Source organism: Strix uralensis, chromosome 14, assembly GCF_047716275.1.
Source record: "Strix uralensis isolate ZFMK-TIS-50842 chromosome 14, bStrUra1, whole genome shotgun sequence".
NCBI lineage: Eukaryota > Metazoa > Chordata > Aves > Strigiformes > Strigidae > Strix > Strix uralensis.
The window spans coordinates 10,775,674-10,795,219 of NC_133985.1; the positions used below are offsets into that span (position 1 = coordinate 10,775,674).

A 19,546-nucleotide genomic window follows, 5' to 3' on the forward strand; every position below is an offset into this window, starting at 1 on the left:
GAGATGGAGATAACTATTTCTAGAACCACTTCTATTTTCTCACAGGAAACTTGTGAATCTCTCTTGAATTTAACCTTGGAAGAGGTGAGGAAGAATTACGAGGTTGAAAAACCACAGAGGAAGTTTTTTGGCATTATCCCTACATCCTTCTCAGCCTCTGAGGCTCCCAGTGCTGAGTTCGGACTGGTGATCGATGGACGGACGCTGAACGTCATCTTCCAGGGGGGCCTGGAGGAGCAGTTCCTGGCGCTGACGAAGCACTGCCGCTCGGTGCTGTGCTGCCGTTCCACCCCTCTTCAGAAGAGCATGGTGGTCAAGCTCATCCGAAGGAAGCTTAAAGTGATGACCCTGTCAATAGGTACCTCCATTCTGAATCTCACAGGAGAAAGGGGGAAGGAGGTTCTTTATTTATGAGTTACGGAAATGTATGGAATATATTGTATGAGCTATTTCTTGTGCCTTAGATAGATAGTGGGAAAATAGCACTGAATACTCCTTCCTGATTAAAAACCACATGAAAGTCCTTCTTCAGCTTTCACTGAGCAGATCTGGCCTCCATTTAAACAAGATGAAGGCACTCCAAATTCAGAATCTCCCAGCAGTCCCTTTCATGCACACTGGTACAAACGTACGTACACATTCCCTTCAGAATGCCCTTGCTTTGGGTGTGGAAAGAAGTCAATAGAAGTCACTGTTTTGTCTTTTCATAAAGCCCTTTTTCTGTCAGATTTTCCCAACTGGTGAAAACGGAGTTATCCCCAGAGTGGTATTAAGCACTGCCTCGCTTGCTTTTTACCTCCAAATAATGTGAAATGCTTTGAGTTTCCTGCTCTACTTTTGTTAAGTGACCCCACTAAAATCCTTGCAGAATTGATTTTTATGACTTAAAACTAAAAAATATACCTCTGTGGACCAGAGAAGGAAGAGTCTGATGTATTTTTAAATTTTTTGCTTTGCCTTAGAGTTCAAAATATAAGCTTTCAGCCTTCTGCTTCATTGATTTTGCTTTACCAGCTAACCTAGTTCACAGTCTCCACATCGCAGGCAACAACCATGGCTGGTCTTTCCATAGAAATTTGGTTATGTATGCAGCAAGCTGAAATGAGCAGAATAAGTCCTGAAATTGGCTTGTTACATTGTCGACTACAATCAAATTTATCATATAATTTGGAGAGTTCAGTGAAGTAGGGTGCTGCAAAGCATGTCACTGAGCATATGGAGTTCACCAAGCAGAAACATACAAAACAATGCAGATGTAGATGGTGTTGGGGTGGCCATGCCACCACCCAGCTGGCCTCAATGTCAGGCTTAGCTCTGGTGGATCCAGATCTCCTGGGAAGGAGAATGTTCTAACCAAGATCAGAGCCTAGAGGTCATGACTGCTAGATGCTGAGTATCAGTTACCCTAATTAAGATGCATGGTCGTACAGAATAGCCTTTGTTTATCAGCATAGCTAGGGCGTTTTTCTTGTTCTGATATAGCCATTTTGTATCAAGCACCCTTTCTTGCACCTTTATTGTTCCCTCCTGTCTTCCCATTCTAGGTGATGGTGCAAATGATGTAAGTATGATTCAAGCAGCTGATGTTGGAATTGGAATATCTGGCCAAGAAGGCATGCAGGTATCTCTTCAATTTATTTCCTTTCCTCTTTTGTCACATGGTCTCTTGCTGCTTAATAAGTTTCATAGCAGCCCTATACTCTTGAGTGTCATCTTAATGATGCAAGTTGGCATCATTATTGTCGTAAATTAATATGCAATTTGTAATTATGGGTCCAGCCAAAAAAGAGTGTTTTGAGCCAACAATTAGCATGCATGAACAAACATGTGTTTGCTCATAAGCATGGAAAATTAGCAGATGCCTGTCCAGTGTTAGGTTAGCATCTGGTTTCTGAATCATCTCTGCTATAGCATTTCCAGGTTTTGTTGATTCCCTTTCAGTGTTTTCTGCCCCAGATTCTTTCCCACACATCCCCCTTCCTCATTCTCCTAAGATGGACAGTTCTGCAGAGATAGAAAATTCCAACTATTTTCTCAAGGGTGTTTTTTTTCTATAATATTCAATATTAGGGAATCATTTCAATGTCCGTGTTCAAATTTCATCATATTGGGTGGGAAAAAGATATGTTGCAAATTATCTTCTGTTCTTTTTACCAAAGGCTGTGATGGCTAGTGACTTTGCAATATCCCGATTTAAGCATCTGAAAAAACTGCTTCTTGTCCATGGACATTGGTGTTATGCTCGCCTGGCAAAGATGGTGATTTACTTTTTCTACAAAAATGTGGTAAGATTATTAAAATTCTGGAAGCTTTCATCCTAGCAAGGATTGAGCCCAGGGCTGGGGGCTTTTTTTGGTTTACTTTTGTTTTTTGCAGGTTATACTGTCTTACTTTTTATGAAGCTACAGTTCCTGCTTCTTCACTTTGCAAGTTTATAGTACGCTACCTCCTTCTCAGTAATGTGCTGTATAAAGCATTGAGGAAAATATGGGTTCTAAATATATTTTGAAATAGCATTATTCCAGAGGGAAAAAGGACTCAAGGCTTAGTAACTTTTATATGGTAGTTCAAGAAACTTTATTAATAATACCCATGAGCCTCAAAATAAAATTTGCATAAGGAAGCACAGATTATTAGTGCTAGAATATAGAAGATGACTCTGCATTAAGAATTGGTTGCCTGTGAAACCTCTGAATTTTTGCATTTAATTTGATAGGAACCACTTGCAAGTAATGATGCGGTCATAACTGGCATTTTTATTAAAAATCTAATGTATATGCAAATGAGCAGTGCATTGAAGAATAGTGTAAAGTGGAAAAACCTGATAGTCATACAGTTTCTACAAGACTGTGCAAACAAGTCCATTTGACCTGAAATACACTCTGAGCATGAAAGACTACTTAGAATTCAAAGCATTTGTTGGGGTTTTTTTAATAATTTTGAATATGAATTACTTATCACTGTTAAAATTTGTAGTGGAAATGGAGACTTTTTTTTTTCTTGATTGGGCATCCTTTTAGAGTTCAAAGGATATATATTTGCAATGTGAAATAGTTCTCCAGACTGGGATGCTGCTGTGCTATTATCTCCCGCTACCATTAGGGAGCAGGAGGCCTTTGATTCCACATGGGCAACCAGTTTGTAAAAGGATTTTAAAATCTGGTGCTCAGAGCTGTGAACAGTTTACTTAATTATTCTCTGATATTTTCTTAAGGAAATGTAATGGCTTTAAAAAAGCTGTATCACAGTGGATCAGTGTGGAGTAGACCCTTAAGATATGGAATCTTATGGAATAGAGTGCAGAGCTGTCTACTGATGGTACCTTTAACCAAAATAATGTATTCTTGGGAGGCTGTTAATAACCAATATACTACATAAACCTCATAGGTGGAAATATGAGAGACACAGACAATGTATGAATTGCAAATTAAAGGCTTCAGAACAGCTGTAATAGTAGGGAACAACATGGAGAAAGGAAGAGGACATAAAGGAGAGGCCACAGGAAAGGTGCAGCTTCACGACTCCCACAATCCAAAGAGAAATGAAATCACATCAGCATGAAGGATGTGCTTCTGCACAGGTGGGGAGCCACACTTCAGCTTGTAACAGGATGTTGTGTTTGTGTTTGCCTCTCCACAGAGCTACGTCAACCTGCTCTTCTGGTACCAGTTCTTCTGTGGGTTCTCAGGCAGCACAATGATAGATTACTGGCAGATGATTTTTTTCAATCTCTTCTTCACCTCAATGCCCCCTCTTCTCTTTGGAGTCCTGGATAAGGATGTTTCTGCAGAAACACTTCTTAGTTTGCCCGAATTGTACAAGAATGGACAAAATTCAGAGGTATGTCTTGACTGCTGAAATAACTGCTTGATAAGCCAAAGGACCACAGATTTTTTGGTTTCATGAGGAAGGAAGGAAGAGTTTAGACTTACTTGGAACCAAATAATCCATTTATGGTTTCCAGTTTACTCATGTGCACTAAAAGAAGGTATAATGGTAGCTGTCAGAAGAACTGGTAAGGAACATATGGTTGAAGTTGCTTCCTGGAAGTGAAGCTGGGTGCTTGGTCATAGTTGGAAGATGTATATGGGAAGGTTTATTCTGCCATTAAATATATGGAGCAATTCAGTTTGGTACCAGCATGCTGCATGATAATAAGTAGAGTGATGTGCTAGCGAATCAGCTCTGAGTTTGATGTTTCTGATCTGAAGAGAGATGACAGAGAAAATATGTGTGTGTACGTGTATTTGTACACATCACATATATAGACGATTTCTTAGTGTAAGGCATCGGGAGAAATAAAGGAATCAGGATGAGAAATGTAACAAATGAGGGTAAAATAGTTTAGCTGGTCCCTGATTAAACTCTGCTTAGATTTGGTGCTTCGAACAGTCTCAACCTACTCTTTAAGAAAAGCTTGTTAAAAAGATTACAGCAAAAATGACAAGAAAACAGAAACCCTTAAATCAATAAACAACCCGACATTTCTACTCTCAGGTTGAGAAATACACCGGTTAATACGTAAAGGATTTTGTCACAGTTTGGTATCTAGGCTGTTCCAGGCATTAACTGTTTCATTTATTTACTTCTTTTATTTCAGTAGTCGGTATTGGTAACCCTCAGAAAATATGCATGAAATATGTTATGTTTTTACCTCAGTTTGCCTGTCAGGTTTAGGAACCAGGCTGATCTCTGTATGTTTGCAAGGAGCATACATACCAGGTTTTGCATATGCATACAGTACAGTAGCACTTATTCCCAAACTGCCTTAACATTTTTAACAGGAAATTATGAAAATGTTAATAAGCAAAATTTGAAGTGACCTTAGTTTTAAATCACAAAATCGCAGCGTACTTAGGAATTCTTCTTTTTCCTTCTCTTTCTCCTAATACCTACTTTCATTATCCTGGACTTTTTAGCAGTGATTTTTAGCACTGATGAACACTGGTGGTCCACATCATGTTTAATGATGTTTTGAAAAACCTATGCAAGGGAGTGCAGAATCTGAGGATTCTCTACAGGACTTTCCATCTCTTTTCTTATAAGCTATTGGACTTCACATATGTGTGAAATATATGTTCTTTACTATTTTGAAGAGATTATTCTTGTTGCTTTGGCATTTTGTTTACCCTGACACAACAGGAGTCCAGCCTTCTGTCACTCCAATAATGCATCCCACTCCACAGGAGCTGTGGCCCCACAGGTTGCTAGATAAGTTTGAATATGACAAATTGTCAAAGTAAAATGGCACAAAATAGATGTTTCAATGGAAGAAACCTTAACAGAAAGGATTTTTGACCAATTCTATAGCTCTAGGAAGAGCTTTGTGTGAAAAAGAATTTGAGGAATGGGGTCCTTTGGGGAGGGAAGGGGCATTCATGACATTCAGACCCTTAGTTGATTGACTGATCTTCCTAAGGTCTGTCTTTAGTTAATGCAGAGAAAATGCCTGGTCAGAGATAAACCTTTGGTCAAAATCAGCTGCTCAGGAGGCATTTACTCATGAAGAGTCAGACCAGTTAGCTATAAACAGTAGTCTGAATGGAAGAAAAACAGACAGCAATCATGTCTGCAGGACAGACTAGAGATGTGTGTCCCATCATAATGACTGTTATCTATAAACTCCTGCAGATATACAAGCTGTCAACTTTTATTATTACTATGTTGGATGCCTTCTATCAGAGCCTCATTTGCTTCTTTGTCCCCTATTTGGTAAGTACCATCTTCATTAATATTCTCGTTCTCCTATCCTCCTTAAAAAATAGAAAAATTCACTTCTGAATAGTCAGGGTTCATCACACTCTATCTGCCTGTTTTCTAGACATACAAGGACTCTGACATAGATGTGTTTTCCTTTGGAAACCCCATCAATACCATCTCCCTCCTGACCATTCTCTTGCACCAGGCTCTAGAAATGAAAACGTGGGTATGTGTTTGACCTGTCGTGTTCACGTGACTATTTTTCTTTTGTGAACATAGCATACTGTGTAGACATGGCATTGTCTCTCAGAGTCATTTGCCTGAATTCTGGGTCACAAAAAGTAAGTAAAGATGCACTCAGATTTCACAATGTGTCAGAATTGATTATTAGCCTCAGGATAATACCTTGTGCACAGTGACAGACTTTGTTTCTACTGTGCCTTTCAACAGAACAGAACACAATTTTTACATACTTCAATATATGAGAACATATTTCTTAAAGAACTGTATTCACTGTCACTGTTGTTTTGCAAGTTAATTTCTCCTACTGCACTTTTCAGTAGCATGGACTATTGGATACGTTCTTTCTGATGTGTCTTTGTATCCTCCTGTCTTACACCAAGACTCAGGGTCTTACAAGCATCACTTTCATTTCGTGCAATTCTGCTTACAGACCCTGTTCCACTTGGTAACGATGGTTGGCAGTGTGGTGTTTTACTTCGTCTTCTCTCTGATCTACAATGCCACCTGCGTGGTCTGCAACCCTCCCACCAACCCTTACTGGATTATGGAGAGACAGCTTTCAGACCCCACCTTCTATTTACTGTGTCTTATTACCCCAGTCATCGCACTCTTGCCAAGGTTTGAATGATGCACAGTGTTCCTCTCAATTTTTATTTTGTGGATTTGTAGGCATTTGAGTGAAATAACAATAATGATGTGGTAATGATGTTGGGCACATGTGTTGCACAGGGCTAAGTGATCAGTGTGGAAGTCAGATGTCTGGATTCAACTTTCCAGTTCATGAACCTTTAATTTATTCAGCTATATAACCCTAGATAAGTCACTGTATATCTACTGCTTTTGTTTTCCCATCAGGAAAACCTTTATTTCTGGGGTACTTCAAAGTTTACCAGTACAAATCTGCTACATAATTGCTCACTATCATAAACACAATGTTGTTGAGCTGATCAAGACTAGAAAGCAAGTCTTTGAAATATTCCTATGTGCTTTGAGAGTTACAAAATGTATTCTGTTTGTTAAGTGTATTACAGTGCATTACTAAGCCAAATTTAAGAACATGTTTCTATATGAAATAATTTTCTGCATCCAGAATTTTAGTTTCACTCTGTGCAATAAATCAGGTATGTTAAAGATAGCTTTAACTGAGGCTGAATAATATTTGGAGAGGGATAATTATTTTGATAGGTTGCTGAAAAACTGGTTTGAAAAACATAATGATTCTGTTCCCGTATACGTATATTGTAACCTTACTACTTTTGGTGCTTAATACCTTAATGATTCTTTAAGCAGATATGCTTTGTCTGAGTTGCACCACTTATTTAAAAATCTTTATTTGTGCTTGGACAATGAAAGAAATGGGTTTGTTTGACTATCTTGCTAGTCTCTTTCTCATCCTAATTGTCATGAAGTAGTGCACCACACTAGTATTGCAAGAATCAGGAAAATATCCTTAGTATCTGATTTTGTAAGTCCTTTAAGCCATTAGAATCTGAGCCTTAACTTTGTCTAAAAAAGGATCCTTTCAAGATTAGACTATATTTTTCTTCAAATTATTATTATTATTTCCGCATTTGAGTTGAGATGCTCTTGTGATTTCATGTTATATTATATAACTTCAGGTCAGGATAAACAACACACAGTTCAGTAAGGTCTCATGTCTCCTAGGCAGGGCATCCTTTCCCAGGCTGTTTTGCTCCTGTGTGATTTTTGTTTTCCTATCAGCCCTCATTCGCAGTGTCATTTTTAACTCTGAGCTTTCTACCGAGAGCTACATCAAACATGTGGTTAGAGAACTCATATCTCCATCTTGGGAATTCAGCAAGGTTATTGTTGCTGCCTCAGCAGGATACTGAGCTTAAAGATTTGTATCTTGATATCTTCAGGGTTGGAGAACTGCTGTTCCTTCATGTACATACCCCAGATTATCTTCTGCAGAGTCCTCAGTTCACAGAATATCCATCCCCCAGTATCTACTACAATTTAGCTGCATCAGCATATCACAGCAGTGGTGAAACCACCCGTTGTTAAAATGCACTTAATTTTAAGTTTCAGTTGGTTCATCTCACCACGTTGCCTGCTCCCTATCTCCTTCAGAAACCAGTTGGGTCCTTGAGATTCTGGTTTCTTTCTAAGAAGCTTTGTTAAAATCCTTGCTCTCCTCAGTTCTTCCTTTTGCTACTGCCTTCTGTGCTAGCTGACATTTCTGAGACACTGCAGGCACTCGGGGGGTGCTTGCCTGTGCCCTGCCTGCATGCAAGCTTTTCCTGGAGCATGTCTTGCAGTACTTTGCAGTGCATCCTCTGTGCATCTGCACCTCAGAACTGCCTCTGAACTTTGTTTTGGGACTCAAACTGCACAGTGTTAGGTACTAAAACCCTCTAATCTGAGAAGAAGAAAGAGATCTGAATTTCATGTTCATTCATTGGCAAGGGAAGGCATTGTGTCTTTTGGAGGGTTTCAATATACGAACCAGATATATTTCTCCAGCTGTGGGAGGCAGACTGCAGTCTGCCAGGAAGCCCTGCAGAGCCCCAACAGGTAATTGAGTCTTGCACCCTGCAGGGCTGTGGGAAGGGCAGGAGCAAGTGAAAGCAGTTCACGGGATGAAAGACACAGTTCTCCTTCCCTTCTCTGTCCTCCTGTCTGGTCCACTGGCAACTTGCACAGAACATACAGAGGGCGACTTGAGGGGAAAGACAAAGGACACTATGATCCACACCAGATCTACACAAATGGATCCCAGCTCTCTGTAGTTGTGCTCTTAGCTGCCCAACCATAACCAGCAACTGCACAGTTCCCAATCCTGAGATGCTATGGGATTGACCAGCCTGAGCACAGGCATAGCAAATACGTGTTTATCCATTCCTACTTGTGCAGATAGGCCTGAGAAACCCATTGCCTTAAAAGACCTTTCTGTACACACTCTAGCTTGTTAGCCTTTTTAATCTCGTTATACTTATTTATGCATATATTTAGCAGCAGGATGTGAAGATGACAGCTTTCTTAATGCAATTTCAAAGAGTCCCCATGTTTGTTTTAAAATCCATATTGAGGCCATCTATGTAAAGGTCAAATCCTATTAGAAAGATGCTTTGAAAGAGACTTTGGTTTCCAGACAAAACGGACATGACATGGAGAGAGGGTGTGTGCTCTCTCACTGCACACAATATATAGTTATATAAATTCTCTGTCCTGCAAAGGGCAGGTAGGACTTTTTTTTTTTTTTTCTGCTTCCTGAGCAAATCCACACGCTGAGGTTTTTTAATTTCTGGTTTTATGTTACCTATCATATTAAGATCCCTTCTTTAGCCTGTTTTAGCAGTATAAATACAGTCTCAATCTCCTCAAATACTGCATCTCTTGGTGAGCTTCTGTGTATCTTTCTTGCACTGTTCAGCATTCAAGTGGGTCTATTATAATTTATTTAGTATTTATATGCATGTAGTTGACTCTATACAGGTCAAGATAAGTATAGTTACATGTTGCATTAAGATCCAGAAGTCAACTTTCATCTACCAGGTATAAGGTGTCTACCAGATGCCTATAGAGCAATGGAAAATTAGCAACTGGATTTGTGTTATGTGATGCAGATTATGAAAGGAACCCCCTGGTAAGACAATTCATTCTCTTCCTCTTTCATCAGGTTCTTCATTTTTGCTCTGCGAGGAACCTTTGCAGCATCTCTGATTCTGAAAGCACAGCAACTAGATAAACTTCCCAAAGGGCAACAGGATCTTGAAATCCAGAAATTGAGATCAAGAAAAAAAACTACCTCTGGTGCAGCTGTAGCATCACCTGCATCTAATGATGACCTTGACCAAAACATCAGCCACTTATGTGTGTCACCATTTTTACATCCAGCAGCAGCAGCTGTCTCTCATGGGGACACAGAAACTCAGGGACTTTCCACCTCTGATGTGAATCCTCTCAGGAAACAGACACCTGAAGAAGGCTACTGTTTCTTTAATAGGTGGGCAGAGGAAGAATCTACTGCTACAGACTCTTCAGCAGGACCTTTCTCTGGCCATTACCCCCTTGTACCCAGCAGGGTAACAAATCCTGGACAGAACAGTGGCAAACTGACTAAAGATAATGCTAACAATTTTAACCATGGAAGCCATCGGCGATCTGTGAGTGCAGTGACACTCTGAAGAACATTCAGAAATGGGATCCACAGCCCATGTGGAAAAGGATACCATAGGGAAAATAAAAAGTCTATTTATACTTAACCATGATGCTCCCTACAAAAGGAGAGAGGCACGTGGAGTAGTGCAATAATATCTCTAATATGCAACTTTTCCTATGTGCATATATAGTTTCGGTTTGTCATTACATGACTTCTTGATCTTCCTGGTTCTGTCTCATTAGAGGAATGTTACATGAGCATCACACAGTTGCTGAGAAACATACACTTACTTTCTTTCACCAAGGAATATTTTTCTTTCACACTCATAGGGAATAATTGTACTAGTGATGTTTCGATGTTATTATGCTATTGAGGTAATAGAGAGAGAATCCATTCTATATTAACCTAAGTCTTAGAGCAACACATCCCACTCTAGCTTTTACTATCAAAGTCTTAAAAAGAACTTACTAACTTAAAAATTACAGTTTTGCCTGGAAAATATGTCATCTCCTGGTACTAAAGGTATTTGCAGAATAACAGCATCAGAAAGAGACTAGAGAATGTTCTGGTTTTTAATATATGGACCTCATACATATAGAAATATCAGGTCTATAATCTGTTTTCCCTGAACAGTAAGCTCAGTATTTTTATGCATGCAGTGGTTTGACCTGATACTGTTAAGAAAAGGAGAAATGAGTTTATAAAGTAGAAGAATGCAAATACTGAACTACAAGAACTGACAGGATAACTCAGGGATAAGTGGAATCTACTTCTTCACACCTACAAAAGTAGACAGATATAACAAGTCAAATTCAAGGATTTATGTTCTGGAATTCTAAAGTTGTCCCTGCTTTTTCATCTAGAAATTCAGTTTCTTCCTTCCATTTTCTATATTATTATGTAGTGTTGCTGCATTCAGTCAAGTATAAATCATGCTCCTCCCTAAGTTGGTTACATTCAGTAGTTGATGGAGATTTCAATAACAGAAATTTTGACAAGCAATATATGAAGGTCACTAATCACATTGCAGTAAGTACATGGTGTAGAATGACCAAAATATGCATAATACATTCATCCTTTTTGGTATCTCAGGGCAACAAGATGCAGAAAAAAAAAAAAAAAACATAAAATGTCAGCATCATCACTACCTATTGCAATGCAATGAAAGGTGACTTTGGTATTTCTTATAGAAATGTTGACTAGTAAGACCGTTTCCCAACTTTTTCTTCACAATGTGGGGTAAAATCATAACTATGTTTTAAATTCAAGCAATCTGTACTTTTGTGAATCTACCACTGGTTCTGATTTAAGTAGGTTTTTAGCTTTTTTTATACATGCTATATTAATCTAGCTATTTACTACTTATCACAATGTGTGATCTGTTTAATAACCTATTTAGCAAATGCTAATTTAACTTCTGTGTGTTATAATAATTACTGTAACTAGAGTCTTCAATATGTTACTTTAAAGTAACCAAAAAACCCATAAAATTGAGTAGCATACCTGCCACTGGGATTTCTGGTAGCCAGAGCAAGAGCACACGTAGAACTATAATTATTAAAGTATTAATTGTCAGCTGTTAAACAATTCAGAAAGAATTTTTTGCATGATGCACAAAATGAAGGAAATTAGGCATAGCTGAGATTATTGTTAATGGAGTGTGAGATTGTTCAAATGTTTGCTCACTAGCTGGGAATGGACCTTGGGTGACAAGACTTAAGATCAAGCCTTTATGATTCACAGCCATGTTTTTACATTAAATGGTCCATTTCCTTTGAACTTAAAGAAGATGCCAATTCCTTATACATTTTATTACAAAATGTGAAGTGTTTTTATAGTAATAAATGTAATATGATTATGACTTGGTGTGTTGTTGAGAGGAAAAAAAAAACAGAGGCAGAGTAGTGATTTTCCTATTGTTATCCATGAGTGTCAAACTCATGTTTTCAGAGGCCACTCCTCTATCTAGTAGGCCATGCTATAGGAATGCTTATCAGAAAAACTAGATAACAAATTTATCTGAATGTGTAAGGGGACCAAGCATATATGGGAAAGGGCCAAACAGATTATGTTTAAGCAAATCTGGAAGACTTGTAGATATTTCTAAATTCAAAGCCAAGAACTAATCTCATGTTTTCTCATCACAGCTTCTGCAAAACCACTCTGCCATGCATTTTGCCCTGACAGCTGAGCTTAGGTTCAGAAATGGCATATAGTTAAGGGAGGGTCCTTTTAAGAAGGGGAATGAAGGAAGGATTGCTTATGATCTCCAGCAAAATAGCCCCTAAAAGCTCTATGGTGATGGAGTCCCTGCTATGTCAGGGGATAAAAGATGCAGAAGACAGCCCCTCTCTAAGTAGCTTCTAGGCTGTAACCAAAAATAGTTACTTCAGTTAAAAGAAAGAAAGAATCCAAAGTTGTATGCTGCCTTAGATAATTCTACAGCTAGACCTACAATCTGGTAATTCTGTTGTGTGGTAGATGTTAACAAAATGGTCCAATAGATTCATTTACCTGGAGAGTTTGCAACATAGAAGAAAAGCATCCCTAATCCTTGAGGAGAGGCAAATCTGCAACAATCAGAAACAAAGGCAGTATCGGGCAAGACCCGGCCTCTGCATCCCAGCTAGCTCCGCAGCTTTATAAAGCTCTCCGCTGATCCCTCTCCTCCTGTGTGAGAATGCGAACATCCCTCCTCCAAAGCAGATGCTGCCATAGTTCAGGACCCATATTCACTGCTAAACAGTGTGATCTTTTCTATGCTCCTGGGGAAGCAGTGACCATGAACTATCTCATGTTAAAAAGATGGTGAACAGGCACTTTCCTTTGATCATGAGGTAAATTAGCTGAGACGATCAATCCCTTTGGGAAGCAGGATCTAGAGTTAAAAAACTTTTTTTTTTTTCCAATGAAGGCAAGCCTACAGTAAGAAAGCAAGCCCTCCAATGAATTTATTTGCAAGAGGGGAGGTGTATTTACTAAATGGGTTATCTAGACCTAACTGGATTTCCAAGCTAGCTTTTTTTTATTTGAAGACATATTTAATAATACTGTCAAGATACATGTTCCATTAGTTCTAATGCAAATGCTTCACAACAGAACAGGTGTCTCACTTTTTAATGTGTCCTCTGGTGATATTCAACATTTCATACACTTGGACTATAAAACGCTAAAATTAATGGTTTTTTGTGAAATCACTGCATACCTTTTATTTTGGTCTACGATATTATTATAATAATAATACTGCATATCCAACAGTGCTTTGAGCTATATGGAGCTATACCTATGTGGCAAACTGAAGGTGGCACCTCATATAGAGGTGAAGAGGAGCCAAGTTACCAGGTCTATTGGTAGCTGAGTAACAGATGCAGTCCCAGGCTGCTGGCAAAGGCCAGTGAAGAGCCATCCGTCATGTTCTCAACAGAGGCAAGTTGTTCAGGATTTTTCTAATACAAGGTGTGGGAAATGCATACACGTCTACACTTTGTTCATGTCTGTCTTAGCACAGCAAGTTGGAGATGTGGTCTTTGACACTTATAGCTGATTATCTACTGTTCAGTCTAAAATCCAGAATTATTCAGGTGGGATAGAGGGCAGAATCCAGTTTGTTCTCTTTTCTGATATATCTCAGAAATAGAAAAACAGGTTTTAAACTATGTAGAGATAGGGTGTGCATGGTGCTCCAGCACAGAAACCACTTTTCCCAAGGATGAACTGCGTGTATTTTGACACTTTGTTGGCTGATGCTGCAATGTTTAATTCATTTGTTTGATTGCAGTTTGAGGTGGTGTGGGACTACAGAGCTATTTGCTTTAGGGGTAAGGTGACTTCAGGCAGGATGTGGCACGATTAGGTACTTGTAAGCAGCACTGTTGAGTAAAAATATAAACGTGGAGACAAGATACTCTTGAAGATAATGATCACAGAGGGTGGGATTTAGAGAGCTGACCAAATAACACTGAAGATCTATAAAGTACTTTTGACACTGCCAGTGATTGGAACTTGCTGCAATTATCAGTACATGAGACAACTGTGAACAGAACTTGCTGCCTGGCTCTTTAATATAACACCTGATTATTCTCAGTTACATAAACAAGACTGAGATTAAATAGAGTCTGAATCATTATTTTTCCAAAAATATCAGAGGGGTAGCCGTCTGTTGTCTGAAGGCATTGAAGACGATGGTTGTTTATCCACCATCCCCAGTGCAGCTACTGAAGTATGCTCCCCCCTCCAGGCATACTTGGCAGGTTTCGTTCCACGTTAGTGCCCAAAGAACTGGTGTGGTTATTGTGTTCTTCAACAGGAGAGCGGAACTCTAAATGATGATTACTACAACTAAAAGGTCAAGTTTTGGCTCCAGGGAAACTGAATTTTGACCTTGACTTAACAGAAAATAAGTCATTAGCTGCTGCTTTGTTGTTGCCCTCGGTTCAACCCCACAAAGCAGAGTCAAGACCTTTATGGGACTAGGGGGGGGAGCAGTTTAACACATCGTTGCTGCCAGCCCTGGGGGCTATTTCTCTGCCACAGTTTATTGCCCTCATCACAAGGGTGACACAAGAACCACAGATAATCTCTTCAACTGATTCAGATAACTCTGACAAGAAACTTGTCAGAGCTCTTGGTTATGTTTTCAGCTGTTCAGATCTTTTTTTCCGTTTTGCCTGCAGTCCCTGTGAGAGTGTGAAGCCAGCCAGAAAGCAAAGCTGGGCTCTAAAGTTGAATGTATTGGTTTAATAGCTGCTACGCTTATAGTACCATAGACTGTTCCAGTGAGTCAGTAGATACTTTAGTCTTCCTGGGCATTGCACTTTGCATGAGATGGTGGGCATCCAAAGAACCTCAGATGGAGAGAATGTATTTTTCCCAAACAGTGAAAAATGTTTAAAATAAGTAACCAGTACCTTGGACAATGAGCGTCAGCACAGCAGTGGCCTTCCTTTTGTATGCTGGTATTCCTCCCTGTTTTACTAACATTGTTCTGTTTAACCTCAAAGAGATCATTTAGGGAACTTCTGTACTTTTATTGTTTTTATTCAAAAAAGGACAAATGTAAATCAGTAGGCTGCAGGCAGGTCAATAGAGCTTATTTAAAATCAGCTGGACTCAGCTGACATTTTATTAGAGCCTATCTTGTTTTGTTAATACTTTAATTCTAAAGACTTTTGCCAGGATCTATATATGCTAAATCTGAATGGTTCCTCTTTCACAATGTTTAGGCAACTTGCAGCCAGTAATGTCATGATCTAAATCAAGATTTGAAGAGGAGACCAGATCCTTGGTTCTGTTACTGCGTACATGGGATAGAGCAGGAGATGGACTAATAACTACCAAGACCAGGAGTACACCGTGATGATAAAGGAAGAACATGAACATGTTCAAGGCCTTCTGGAGATTTCCAAACAAAACTCTTGAACTACTTTCAGAGATCACTCAGGGCTTGGAGTGTCCAGCTAACATGTTTTATGAGTAAAATGAGTAACGTATGCCTCCATGTATGTTCTCAGTTAAGTGCAGAGGACTGTGAAGAATGGCTCCACACTTGTAGACTAAGATGATTTTGCTTTTAATCTTGTTCTGAGAGAAGTTAATGCTGTAAAGACTCAAATACAATTTCTCAAAAAAAATTTTGAACGTTTATAAAGTATGAGAATCTGTTCTTAAGATCCTTTGCTCCTTTTCATAATCTTCAGTTTCACAGTAAGGAGAGAATATAGTCCAGAGACATCAAAGAGCCAGAATTGTGCTTGCAGCTATTAGTTCTCAGATGAAAAAAACCCAAAGATAAAATTTACAGCCCAAAGGAGTCTAACTCTCCAGGACCTTTTAATAAAGGGAGTCCAAGCACACACCAAATAAATATTTTAAATCCTAATACTGATTCAGAAGGCAGCTTATTTAAAAGGAATATTCTGACACGATGTGTGCATTTGACTTGCATTTATTTAAAATTTAGACTGATTTGCAGTTTCTTGAGATTACTCCACATAACTGGTTATTTGTGATATATCATAGTTTCACAGAAATGTAAGACAGTAGAGCATCTCAAGAGAGAATCTGATCTCTTCGCATAAGGAGTTACAGATGATCCACATCAGCTATTTGTCTACCCAAGTCTTTATTAACAAAAAAAGAAAAAAAAAATCCCTGCGAGAAATTAGATTGGCATTACAGTGGGGCTTGCTTGAAGAGAACATGCTTACTGGACTTTTGAAGATTCATCCACTATCCATCATCAAAATAAAGCTATACTTTACTTCTACTGTATAGAAATATATCACAATAATGTTAGAGATCCAGAGCAAGCTCATATGCTGTGATAAATGACAAAACTTCCATGGTGTTCAAAGCATTATCAGAATCCATTTCATACTTCATCTGTTATTATAAGCATAAAATGTGCAAATGTTCTCCACTGCTGTAAATGTCAGCATGCTCGGGGCAAATGCTTTGATTTTCTATCAGCAAATAATGTTAAATTATATAGTGTTTAATCACACTTAGTGAGAGTGATGAACTTTAAAGAATGAGTTTCTTTCAAATCATTCTATCTTCAGTTCTCCTGGAAATGGACATCATCATTTATAAAATCCTGAAGACAACTTCCCCAGCCTGGAGGCTTCATGATAGTTTAAGACTGATGGTAGAGCACTAAAATACAAAACCATTTAGACATCAAAATTATTTTGATTGAGGCAATCAGGTATTTGAGCATAGAATTTGAAAGTTAACTTTGAAAATCAGAAACCTCATATAAAATAAATCTAGCATCTTTTAGGACAGTGAAGTTATCTACATATATTGAGGAGTCTACATTACCTAGTATGACACAACCCCAAAACTGTTAATTTCTAAATAAAGCAGTTGCATTTACCAGGCCAGATTGTAAGTGGTTGGAAGGTAGGAGTGCTCTGCTGAAGTAACTGTAGGTCTGTGGCTTTATACGTGTGGAGAATCTCACTTACACTGTCCACCTGCTCTTTCTGAAAGGAAAGGTGCAGGTAAACGTACAGATGCAATACTTGGAGGGGAGATTTACAATATAAACCTTCAAATCCCAACGATGTAGTGAAAAGTAATACTGCTAGTATCTTAGCAACCAGAGAAACTAAAAGACAAGCTGTACAGGGAAATCAGCTGTAGACTATCTTTAAGAGCTCTTTCTGTTTTATATTTATTATGTCTTTCTGAAACTGGATTTTTAATCACAGCATTTGAAAATACAGATTTTTTTTGTTGGAGGGCTTCATCATTTTTGGTTTCTGCTGAGGGGAGTTACCTTTTTATATTTGGATAAGAAATCACTAATTTATTAGAGCAATTTCATTTCTGCTGCTGAAGAGCACATCATTCTCTTTGTGCTGCTGAAGAGCAGCACAAAGGAATTCCAGCCAGTAAATCAGCTTCACTGGGGCCCAACTTAAATGCCTCTATGCAAACACATGTAGCATGGGGAATAAACACGAGAAGCTAGAGATGTGTGCACATCTGCAGGGCTACAATCTTATTGGCATCACAGAGATGTGGTGGGATGTCTCCTACGACTGGAGTGTTGGAATGGGAGGATACAGGCTCTTTAGGAAGGACAGGCAATTTGTGGTTTACCATCTGGAACCAAATTGACCACTGTCAATGTTAGGTTAATGGTTGGACTAGGTGATCATCAAGGTCTTTTCCAACCTAGATGATTCTGTGATTCTGTGACTCACCCTCTGTCAGAGACCAGCTGGAGTGCCTGGAGCTCTGCCTGGGGATGGATGAGGAGCCAACTGAGAGCTTGTGGGTCAGAATTAAAGGGAAGGCAGGGACAGGAGATGTTACAGTGGGGATCTACTACAGGCCACCCTACCAGGAAGACTGAGAGGATGAGGCCCTCTACAGATAGATAGGAGCAGCCTCATGTTCACAAGCCCTGCTGCAATGTGTGTTCGCAGCCCAGAAAGCCAACCATGTCCTGGGCTGCATCAAGAGCAGTGTGGCCAGCAGGTCGAGGGAGGGGATTCTCCCCCTCTACTCTGCTCTTGTGAGACCCCCCTGCAGTGCTGTGTCCAGCTCTGGGGCCCCAACATCAGAAGGACACAGACCTGCTCGAGCGGGTCCAGAGGAGGCCATGAAGATGATCAGGGGCTGGAGCACCTCCCTTATGAGGACAGGCTGAGAGAGTTGGGGTTGTTCAGCTGGAGAAGAGAAGGCTCCAGGGAGACCTTGTAGCACCTTCCAGTACTTAAAGGGGCTACAGGAAAGCTGGGGAGGGACTCTTGATCAGGGAGTGTAGGGATAGGATGTGGGGTAATGGTTTTAAACTGAAAGACAGCAGATTTAGATTAGAAGGAAGAAATCCTTCCCTGTGAGGGTGGTGAGACACCGGCACAAGTTGCCCAGAGAAGCTGTGGCTGCTTTCTCCCTGGCAGGGTTCAAGGCCAGGTTGGACGGGGCTGTGAGCAATCTGGTCTAGTGGAAGGTGTCCCTGCCCACGGCAGGGGGGTGGAACTAGGTGATCTTTAAGGTCCCTCCGCGCACAACCCATTCTATGATTCTATGACTAGCACACGCTAGACTTGAAGGGCAGGTTAGAGACAGTAGAATTCTCTTGTGAAAGGGTGGGTGCTGTGCTGGAGGGAGGAGCCCACCACCCTCTGAGGTCAATGACAAAGCCTCTAGTGCATTCAGTGGTGCAGAGATTGGTCCTTCATATACTAAGAAACAGGAAAGGTTTTGATATTTTCACTTTTTCCCTAATTGAATTTGCTTCATCACTTTTACCACAGTCTAGATTTTCTGTATTTCTGTATTACCCCCTGTATATAAAAACTGATCATTTTTTCTAAATCAACTGAAATAGGAACATTTCATAGCAGTCATGTGGCTTATGGCAAAATTTTTATTATGATGCAGAATTAATATGAGATTAGTCCATTTTCAAAAAAACAGCTTTCCATACAATGCTTTTGGTATAAAATACAGAAATCTTGAAGCAAAATGGAATTTGTGGAGTTAGTCAAATACTAGGATAATAGATTCATATAAATGTCAGCACATTCAAGTTTCATATTCACTTTGTTGCTCTTTTATTGTAAGAGTTTCAGCACCTATTGCTTGCTATTATTCCTATCATCATTAACCTTCATGATAATGACCACAAACATCAGAAGTTTGAAAACTATTGTGTTGAAAGTGTGTCCTTAGATATGCTCTATTTGTTACATATAATAATGTTTTATTCTCATACTGAAAAGTTACAATCATCTAAAAAAGCAGGAAAATGGATAAAAAGCAGATAGTCAAAAGTTAATGGTTCACAGGTAAACCTCTGTGTTGCAATTTATTTAGATATGCTGTTCAATGATAAATGAAAATCCTTTTAAAGATTGATAAGGGATAGGAAATTACTCAGAATCCCCTAAATGCTTACATTCAAGAAATATTTTGTCTGCTTAATAATGTTTATCTAGCTCTAATCAATTGTCTGTCAGC

General features: G+C 39.2%; 1 protein-coding gene across 1 annotated transcript in view; it reads left to right on the forward strand.

Annotated features, from left to right (window-relative positions):
* ATP10B (ATPase phospholipid transporting 10B (putative)) overlaps positions 1-10,528 on the forward strand; it is a 50,160-nt gene extending 39,632 nt beyond the window's left edge. The window contains exons 14-21 of the mRNA XM_074883325.1: positions 46-358; positions 1,545-1,621; positions 2,160-2,285; positions 3,640-3,840; positions 5,632-5,712; positions 5,822-5,926; positions 6,374-6,561; positions 9,587-10,528. Of these exons, the coding sequence (XP_074739426.1) occupies positions 46-358; positions 1,545-1,621; positions 2,160-2,285; positions 3,640-3,840; positions 5,632-5,712; positions 5,822-5,926; positions 6,374-6,561; positions 9,587-10,094 (1,599 nt within the window). The 3' untranslated portion in view covers positions 10,095-10,528. The remainder of the gene's footprint in view (positions 1-45; positions 359-1,544; positions 1,622-2,159; positions 2,286-3,639; positions 3,841-5,631; positions 5,713-5,821; positions 5,927-6,373; positions 6,562-9,586) is intronic.
* Positions 10,529-19,546: the final 9,018 nt, after the last annotated feature.